The sequence below is a fragment of the Kogia breviceps genome, chromosome 12 (genome assembly GCF_026419965.1).
Source record: "Kogia breviceps isolate mKogBre1 chromosome 12, mKogBre1 haplotype 1, whole genome shotgun sequence".
Lineage (NCBI taxonomy): Eukaryota > Metazoa > Chordata > Mammalia > Artiodactyla > Physeteridae > Kogia > Kogia breviceps.
The window spans coordinates 62,856,544-62,867,440 of record NC_081321.1 but is presented as its reverse complement, the minus strand read 5'-3'; the positions used below and the strand labels follow the sequence as shown (position 1 = coordinate 62,867,440).

The 10,897-nt window shown below is 32.8% G+C and overlaps 1 protein-coding gene across 2 annotated transcripts in view; it reads right to left on the bottom strand.

Annotated features, from left to right (window-relative positions):
- Positions 1-10,897, bottom strand: part of ZDHHC17 (zinc finger DHHC-type palmitoyltransferase 17) — a 238,643-nt gene continuing 227,746 nt past the window's right edge. Inside the window, exons 13-17 of one of the 2 annotated variants that reach the window (XM_059081716.2) lie at positions 9,239-9,332; positions 8,276-8,359; positions 6,895-7,052; positions 6,128-6,222; positions 1-3,407 (exon numbers count right to left, since the gene is read on the bottom strand). In XM_059081716.2, the coding sequence (XP_058937699.1) occupies positions 3,269-3,407; positions 6,128-6,222; positions 6,895-7,052; positions 8,276-8,359; positions 9,239-9,332 (570 nt within the window). In that variant the 3' untranslated portion in view covers positions 1-3,268. The remainder of the gene's footprint in view (positions 3,408-6,127; positions 6,223-6,894; positions 7,053-8,275; positions 8,360-9,238; positions 9,333-10,897) is intronic. The other variant, XM_067009784.1, reaches the window with a different exon arrangement.

The window sequence follows — 10,897 nt, the reverse complement described above, 5'->3', positions numbered from 1 at the left end:
ATTAGTCCAATCTGAAATTATTTGTTTAATACCACTGGGTTCTCAATTAAACCATAAACAATCATGTGAACAAAAGGAAAGGGTTCCTCCATAATTTTTGCTTTTTGAAGTCCCAAATAAAGCTTTCTTAGTCATGCAGAGACTCTCAAGTAACTGAGATCAATGCTTGGTAGGTTTCCTTTTCCACTATTTTACTACAGAGTCTTTAGACATACTTACATTTAAATCTTGGAGATTCATACAGTCCTTGAGGATCCTAATTAACTCCATGGAATACAAAATTCTTAAAGAAAAACATATTCTCTTATTTTAAAAAAATTCATTATAAACACAAACATACACACAGAATTAGAGGTTGCTGGTTTTTTTTTTTTTTTTTTAAAGAATACTACCACCACCTTCTACTTTTGCCAATTTCTAGTCTTGCCACCTGATTCCTAGTTGACCCAAATATAAACATATAAAATAATCTTTTCATATCACAGGTACCACTACCCGTGTTTCATCAATTTCTTGAAGAGAACTGAGCAAAAAACCAAACACACATTTAAGAGTCAATATTTATTCTGATTAATATTTTACAAAATTTTGACAGATTTAATTTATGTAAGGAGAGCTAATTTATTAAACACTTTACAGGTTTTTCTTTCCACAGAGTAACATGTTAAGTAGCAAAATAATACTTGGCACAGTTATAAATAAAGAAAATATAAAATAAAAATATCCATAGCTTAAGTATAATAATGATGCTGTTTTATGCCTATTAATATTTCAAATAAATTCCTGGGAACAACAAAATAAGGAAAAAATTCCAAAGAAGTAATTCATGTTTAGAGCTGAGAAATAAGTTCCTATTTGCTAAAATATGCAATGAAGCTGATATGAACTATTCCCCAAAGGGTCACCTTCATACACAACTTTAGAACGGGGTTAAACTGGTTCCACACAGAGACCTACAAAATAATTAGACGGTACACAGAGGCATGGTTGGCTCCTGACCATCAGACCATTTCTGAGTTACAAATTTCACTGGTACTATGAGATGGCTAGTACTAAAGCATTAACATTGCTAATATTTTCCATGTATACATCTAGAGTTTTGTTTTTTTCTATTTAACTGAAAGACATCTCCTTTGCACTGGAAAGAATACTGTACCATAAAGAAAGAACATGGTAACAACACTCTCATCCAAACTCTGAGAAAACCACCATCGTATTTGACTGTTAATAAAAATGTATTTGATAAAAACTGCAACTGAGTCTTCACGTGAAGTGGCTCAAAATACAAAAAATTAAAATGAATTCTAGCCTTTTATAAATAACTTTGAATTTAAAAATTATCTAAAATTTCCCCCAATTAGTAGTCAAAACTAGCAGAGACATTTGTAAAGTTAACCAATTTTGTACATTCTATGACAAAATGGCACAATGCTATTGCCACCCCACACCCATCTCTTCCCTTTTCAAAAATAAAGTACGTATGCCAATTTTCTAATATTAAAACACTCAAGTACACTAAGAGTAATTTTTTTGATGTATGACTTATGCTCAAAGAAACTACTATATAAAAATGGTACTTGGAAATACTGAACATCAACTATATACATTTTCACTGCTCCTCTTACTAAGGCAAGGGGCGGGTATACCACTAGATTGCTTTAATACCTGTAATCTGCATTTTACAGAGAATACTAATTTTACCAAGCATCAGACATGCAGTGAACTTGCAGGGTATAATGCTTATTAACAGCAATATTGAACATCACTAGAAGCTCATTAATTATCTCCCTTTTCTTTTTGGTTGGATAAAATGAAATGAGCAGCTTTAAATACACTAACACATAGAGACACAAAGAGAAAACTATTTGATAGATTATTTATATGCAGATACGCAATCTTTACACTGGTCTAGGATCTGTCATTGGTCTGACCACGCTTTTCCCACCCTCCCCCAGCCCATTCCCTCTCACAGGTTTCCCACAGGTTGCTCGAACCACAGTTTGCTACAGCGCTTAAGAGGACTAAACCTGTAAACAATAGTTATGGAAGCAGTGACCAACAGTTCACCATGAGAGTATGGAAATGCTGCAACAAAAATTGATCAGTGCATCATGTTTGACAATTTGAAAATCTTTCTGAAATTGTTTCAGACAGCATTAACAAATTTCAAAACATTCAATATTGGGAAAATTGAAACAATCTTAGGGATAAGATTCTTTCTGATAGGTCATTCTTTAAAAACCAGAATATACTATTAGCTTTTCTTTTATTCACATGTGCTATATGTACAGATATCACGCTCCATCTTTAGCTAGACTCCATTATTTTGTCTACACTTTATTTTGCAGTATAGCCATTTATCTCTATTATTGAGAATTTTGCATTAACTTATTTGTTCTGCCTTTTCTTGAAAATAGCTCAACTCTTAAAAAATTGGACTATGTGCACATCAAATTAAATTCTAATTTATGCTTTACTGGAGAGTGTGTGCCAGTATACATTCTATGAGGTGTATCATGCACTTAGTAGGGCTTTTAAGTTGAACATAATAACATGACTTACTATACTCATGCAAGTGCTTTATTATCAGACCATAAAACCTCAGAGCAAGGTTACTAAAAATTATTTCACTGAACTAGAAATATATCAGCATTGCCAACAGCTGATAGCAATAAAATACTGTTAGCACATTTTTTGGTGAACATTATTTTCTTGTGTCTTTGAAGACACATTACAGTAGATCCCTAATAAAACCACATGATTTTCATCACAGTATTTACATGTACATTCTAACACGTACATAATACTAGTCTGAAGCAATTTAAGACAACTTTCTTGGAATTAAATGCAATACTAATAGTAGATTGCATCATAAAATTTAGCTGTATACCATAAATTTAGTTTTAGCTAGAATCAAGCATTTCTGATCAGTACACCATGTCTGACAACAGAATAAGTTCACTCTTTTTTTTTCATGAAAAATGTTATGAGAACAAAACCAAAATGTTGAGTATTTTGTGAATTCCCATACTAAGAACCATTAACATTCTTTTTAAGACCTTTATTCTTCCCAGAAGTGGCAGTGTGTTCTGTCCATGTTTACTTTTGTTAATAAAAGTGTTGAAAAAAAAGACTGTAAAATTCACTGTTAGCCCTACATATAGCATGCTATTTGTTCAAAGGATGTGGATTCGAGTGTGAGAGAGACACGGACAGACACAATTTTCAGGCACCACTCAGCAATATGCTTCATAGGATAAAGATGCTGCTACACGAGCTGGTACCCAGATCCTGATATTTGGTCATATTCTATGGTATACTGCCTGGTCCAGTCCACAATAACAGGACGAAAGAGGCCACAGCATCGAAATTCAAAGAAGTCTATAATATTCCTTACACATCCATGGCTAAACACCACCCCCACCAAAAAAGAAAAAGAAAAAGAAAAAAAAAGTCTATTAGTACAATAATTTAGTATGAGTTTAATATCATTTTAATGTTAAATATATTTTTTTCGAAACTTAAAAACTCAGGTTTCCTGCCAGAAAGAACCTGCTTATAACTCTACAAAATATGTATGCATTCATGTTTCTTCACGGCTCTGATTTTTCTCTTTTGCTAATACAATGGGTTACACAATTATATTTTAAAGTTATTCAAATTTGCATTTCTTTCATTCCTGTGTAATACACAATTTGTGATATAACCTTTCCTTGACTGGTGGCTCTTTGGCAAGGAGACAAACTATATCCAAAACTGAGAGAGTAAAAGACAAAATAATATAATAGCATAAACTTGACAGTGTACCTAAGAATAGCAATTTAAAAAAAGAAATATCAAGGAAAGTTCCCCAAATTTTAGAACTTCAAGAATACCTTTGGTAAAGCAGTCAGTTTTACACCTTATATAATTATTGTGCCTATGGGAGAATTTTCAAAATTACTCAACCGACTCTATTATTTTTGCTTTTATTTAAAGGTTTACATGCTTTCCACAAACATGCAACAATTAATAGCACCACAAAAGCTTGATGGCAGTAGACAAGCAGCTTGAGTAAAACTCAAAGTTTTAAATATTTCTATTATTAGGAAACTACTGTTTCTTAACTTTGAAATGAATGCAAATATATATATATATATATATATATAAAAGAATAGGACAGTCTCTTTAATAAGTGGTGTTGGGAAAACTGGACAGCTGCATGCAAAAGAATTAAACTGGACGACTATCTTACACCATACACAAAAATTAACTCAAAATGGATTAGACTGAATGTAAGAACTGAAACCAGAAAACACAAGTGGTAAGCTCCTTGACATCAGTCTTGGTGATGAATTTGTGAATCTGACACCAAACGCAAAGGCAACAAAAGCAAAAATAAATAAATTAGACTACATTAGACTAAAAAGGTTCTGAACAGCAAAGGAAACCATCAACAAAATGAAAAGGCAACCTACTGAATGGGAGAAAATATTTGCAAATCATACATCTGATAAGGGGTTAATATCCAAAATCTATAAAGAACTCACACAACTCAATAGCAAAAAAGCAAACAATCCAACTAAAAAATAGGCAAATGATCTGAAAAGACATTTTTCTAAGGAAGCCATACAGATGGCCAACAGACACGAGAAGATGCTCAACATCACTAATTTTTAGGGAAATGCAAATCAAAACCACAATGAGATATCACCTCATACCTGTTTGAATGGCTATTATCAAAAAGACAAGAAAAGCAAGTGTTGGTGAGGATGTGTAGAAAAGGGAATTCTTGTGCACTGTTGGTGGGGATGTAAATTGGTGCAGCCACTGTGGAAAACAGTATGGAGGTTCCTCAAAAAATTAAAAATAGAACTACCATATGATCCAGCAATTCCACTTCTGGGTATTTATCCGAAGAAAATGAAAACGCTAACTTGAAAAGATATCTGCACCCCATGTTCATTGCAGCATTATTTACAACAGGCAAGATATGGAAACAACCTAAGTGTCCATCGACAGATGAATAGATTGAAAAAATGCAACACACACACACACATACACACACACACACACACACACACACTGAAATAAAATTCAGCCATTGTAAAGAAGAAGGAAATATAGCCACCTGTGATAACATGGATGGACCATGTGGGCATTATAAGTGAAATAAGTCCGACAAAGAAAGAAAATTACCACATAATCTCACTTACATGGAATCTGTGAACAACTAAACTCGAGCTCACAGATACAGAGAACAGACTGGTGGAGGGCAGAGGCTGGGGGTGGGGCTGGGCGAAATAGGCGAAGGGGGTTCAAAACGTACAAACTTCCAGTTCTAAAATAAGTAAGCCCTGGGGATGCAGTGTACAGCATGGTGACTATAGTTAATATTGTGTTGCATATTTGAAAATGGCTAAGAGACGAGATCTTAAAAGTTCTCATGACAAGAAAAAAATATTTTGCAACCAGGTACGGTGACAGACGTCAACTAGATTTTAGCGGTGATCATTCTGCAGTGTATACAAGTATCAAACCATTATGTTGTACACCTGAAACTAATATAATGTCATATGTCAATTATACTTCAATTTAAAAAAAAAAGAAAAGAAAACTAGGTGTGTGGAAATTTTTGTGTCATTCAGAGGGCAAATAAAGTAAGTAATTTGCACCAAAAAGTAGTTGCCCTAGAGTCTGGGAAATTTCCCTAAATAATGAATTTTAATCAACTGTATTTTTTAAAATCTTATTTCAATTTTCTGGATACATTCATTTTTGAATGAAAATTTATAAATTAATGGAAAGGTTAAAGAACAAATACTAAACGTTAGTAGGTCAATAAAATTTGAATTGTATAATTAAGGAAAAAACGAATATCACAAATTTATATACAGTTAATGTGATAAATACTAAAGTTATGGTGAACTAACCAATGTTTCATCTGGCAGAAATCTTGGTATTTGGTATGTTTTATAAGCTATTTTACACATTGTTAAGTAAAATAAATATTCCCTGTTTCATATATTATTGCCATTCTTAAAGAAAATACTTCTCTTTGATGTACTCACTAGATATTTGCTGAGTTTAGTTAGTAAGGAACTTTATATGTCAAGAGAAAATATTAAATTCATAGATATGTACGTACTTGAATGGGCTTTCAATAGATGTTGTTGTGACTTTAAAGTGCTTGTATCTTCTGGCATTCATTCTTTCATTTGTAGTAATACCTAAACATGATATCTAAGAGGCAAGAGAAAGCAAACCATTAACTCTCTGAATATTTAATATAAAACAAGTTAATTCTCAAGAGGATCAGGATGGAGAGAAAAATGATAAAGTCCATTTCTGGCTTTCCATCAGGAGATCATCAAGCTGGTTTACATGGTACCATCTGACTCTGTGAGAAGTAGCTGGTTAAACAGGGAAAATATTTAAAAACAGGTCACTTGGCATTGTGTATGTGGAGGCATGAACATTATGTATATACTACCTCTCCATCAGCCCCTTTAAGAAGGAGCTTTTTAAAAAATCCTAATTAAAAAAACTCTTGAATAAATACTGATATTTGTAGGTAATAAAATATTAAAACACACACAAAATTAATGGAACCATCAGTCTACGCTCACACTTATATCCAACTGGATGTATGTAAACCAGGAAAGAGAAATAAAAAGTTCTGATGAGAGTAGTACTGAAAGTTAAAAGTTCATAATATAAGAAGAGGGAGGAGAGGTGGAAAGAAAGAGTGAAGAAGAAAGGAACAGCAAATTGAAAATTTTAACTCTTGAAAAAATTTTAATTACTGAAAAGTAGGAATGATTATAAAGAGAATACATTGTTATTTGTTAAGCAAGGAGTGAATTTTTAAGAGTTCTCAGCACACTAAAGAACAAATAATGCACTTGCACATACCTGATACATCTGACACATGAGTAATACAGCCACCCACATGAAATGAAAAACACTGTTCAGAAACATCCAAAACATCCAGGGTGAACATGTGGCAATTTGAGTAATATATGTCCAAAATCCATCCTTGGTATAACTGGTCTCACAGTGGAGTCCCCAGTCTAAAATCAGAGAAGAACAACTCAAATTTACTCAATAATCCTCCAAGCACCTCATGTGGATATTTGTGGTAGAGGCACCACTTAGAAAACACGATCCAAGAATTTAACTGATGACTTTCAATGCAAGTATTTTTATACTCTTAAATAATCCCCTTGTACATTAGTGAAAAAACGTTTCAAAAGCAGAAATAGTAAAAGCAGCAGGCAATCCTAAAAACAAACCTGTACTGTAACGATATACAGTTTTTATTTGATTGGTATTGCATACATACAATATGTAAAAAAACAATTCCTTTATACAAAGATAAGATGATACAAATATGTGAGACTTCTTTGGAGGGGAGGAACATAACACAAGATCACCTTGGTGAGGGGGGTTTTTCCAAAACAAAATCTACTCTTTGAGAGCTGCTGCCATAAAGAACTGATGTTATTAGTAGGACTATGCTTTCTCTCAGGTATGTTGGGCTGCCAGAAATTAGGTAAAGATCTCTGACAAAATCATTCTCTCTGTTAATCCCTATTTGAGGAAGTAACCTCCTTTTTCATTAGGGCAATAACACAGATTATTCTTAATATCTGTGGGAGTAGGAGGACTAGGAAATCATCCAAGACTTATTTTTAAGTCAGTATCTAATACATCTTTGTGCTAAATACCACCAAGCCCTGAAGGACAGTAACTAATATTTTCATTTAAATTCTTTCCAAATTATGTTCTCAGTGCAATAAAACCCCAACATTTCTTCTAAGATACTATACCCATATGATCACTGAATGACAACTTATTCTTAACCTTTTAAATATTCCCTAATAGGCAATAATTATACCTTACTCTTCAAAACATTTCAAGTTCTGTGCAAACTTAACTATATTTTCCCAGCTGATTGGTAAGAAACAGCAACTAGCACAATCACAAAATCTATAAACTACTAGAGTAAAGCAAGCATGTGATGTGAAAAATGTTGGTGATTTTACCCAGAAGCTTTTTAAAGCCTATTAAAAGATAATTTACTGATAATTCTGTTTCTTATACTCTATGTTGAACATGTTTGACAGTTCTATATCTATTTTTTTCTTTATGCTTCATTGTAGTGAGGTGCCCCAAACCATAATTTTTAGTTAAGACTAAAATTATCATATCATTATCATATTTTTTGTTAATATGGTAAAGCATGAGTATGCAAACATGTGTTTTAAGAAGATAAAAAACTAATTGTACTCACAAGAAATACAACCATAAATCATCCAGCAGATCATAAAAAGCAAGAAGAATAGGTAGCCCATAAAGTATCTATGGTTGCCTGCACCTAAAGAACAAAACAGAAACAATTTTTTTTAGCTAAGAAAAAACAACTGGAAATACACCTAGGGGTGAAGTAGGGATGGAGAAATTCCATGAAAAGTGAGATACACCTTGGACAAAAATCACATATATTATTTATTTTACAAAATGTTCTTCAAGAAAATAAATGTTTTAATGAAATTGTTAAAATAAAAGAATGCTTATAATGACACACAAAGATGTAGTGACTGCAATGATATTCATTCAAGAGTCTTAATGAACCAAATAAATCACAATTTTGAGCTTTAATTCTACTATTTGCCTTGAGGTTTAAATAACCCTATTTTATCTTCAGTTTTAAAAACTTTAAAATCCTACTTTTTAAAGGCTTCTCTCATACAATCTTTGTAATGTTTCCCTGCTGTCCTCTCATAAAATCTCCAGGGCCACGTCTCAGACCACTTAGTTCATTTCCTCAGACTATGCCATTCTTGAACACTGAGATATGTAGAGTTCTTATCTGTCATTCTTCTCTGCCTCTGTACGTAACTACCTTTAAATATTTTTTATTACCTTACTTTCTTTAGTTTAACTAAAAAACAACACAATCTGCCTCCTTATTGATTTCACTGTTATCCAATGGAGAAAATAGGAAAGAGTAGGCACCAGAGAGAATTGATAGAGAAAATATATCAATCTTTTCTAGACACTGATTTTATGATGTCTCTTTCCCTCTCTCTTACAACTGAGTTGATGTTTTGCCACTCAGAAAATAACTGGGGGAACGAGGGATATTGTAGGGTGCTAGAATGAACCTTCTACACCTACTTTAATATTGTACTTCATTAGTTATCTAGAGTAATTGAAATGAACAATATATTTAGAAATTACTAATAAAACTTACCTACACAGTTGCCCACCCATGGGCAATGATGGTCGAATTTTGCTATACAGCGGTTGCACACACCGCAATGTTTGGACCTCACTGGCTTCCGTATCTGTTAACAGGCATGTTAAAAGATTATGAAATGCACTATACCTAAGAGAGGAAAGCCGAACATTTTATTTTCTCAAAATACAATATGAAAAAAACCCGGTATTTTTGAAAAGGATTATACCAAAGTTTCCAAAGGAATAGAACCAAACAAAAATCACTTTTGTTTAATAAAATTTCAACTGCAACAACAAAGATGAAGAGGATGTCTACTCTAAAATATAAATTCCTAAGATGGGGCAGAACCATCAATTCACAAAAATAATTAAGAAGCAAAGACCAATTTGCTGTTGTAATGAATGCTACTATATTTAATTCACAGCCTTCAAATTCCTCAAATATCACTCCAGGCTTCTTAATGAAAATGTATTACAATTAATGGTCATAATACTGGTTGTTGCTTAATAAAATGAAATTGGTTCCTTAGTAAAAGGAAGGTCAATTTAGAAGTGAATAAAAGAGAGCTTTTAAAATTCACATCATTTATGTCTTCCCAAAGTTTACAAATCCAGCAAAAAATCCCAGTAAGTGTACACGTCTTTCTTCCAGTGAAAGAAATCAGATCTCAGATTAAGGTACAGCACACTTCCTCTGCTGAACTGCATGACCTTATCTAAGAAAGTACAACATGCTTAAGAAGTTTAGGCAGTCCCTGTTTGTTTCAAAAAACATAAAATACATTCTTCAGGTCTTCACAGGCAATAAAAAACTCATGTTTATGATGTTTTAAGTGTTGTGAAATGTTTTTCTCTACATTACTCTAAAGCAACCAAGTGAATACAAGAACTCATTATAGTGATCTCCAAAGAGCTGCTAGTCCCAATGCTGGATACATGACAAGAGCTAGAGTTATTGACCCTTGCTAGAAACAAATTTTGTAATATCCTTTATTGGTGTTTCAATAAAAGCACTAACATTTCCCCAACAGTTTGCATAAATTATACACACTATTCTGAGGTACTAAGAAAAAGGCATAGGTGCACTATGCGGTTCTTACATGTATTAAAAAAAAATCTGTGGACCCAAGAAAAGGCTAAGTTATTCTTCACCATAGATATGAGACTAAATCTATTAGCAGAAAGAAGGAGGATATATCAAACAAATTTTACCCTTATTTCCAACTCTCAGCTAAGTCTCCCCTTTGGGCAAAAGCTGTCAATGAATTCTGCACAAAAACTGACACAAGGCTCCTAAACACAACAGATGCCATAGTTCACTTACAGAGCAATTCATTTTTAGACAATTCTGATCTACATGTGTCTTGTGTATTTTTCAAAGTAAAGGATACCCATATAATGTCAAATACCTCTGTCAATTTGAATCATTTTATAATAGGACAAGCTCTTTATTTTACAATAACAAATTATTTATCCAGAATTACACAGCTTATGATAACATAATATGTAATAAAATGTTTATGCTATGATGAGAGAAAGTCTTATTCTTACCATCAGATATTTACTTAATAATGAAACTGTATTGAGCAACTCTATATAAAGAACCTGTTTTGCTGACTGCAAGACTGATGCCCTCACAATGAAAAAAGAAATGGTTAGAAAATGTGTTTTC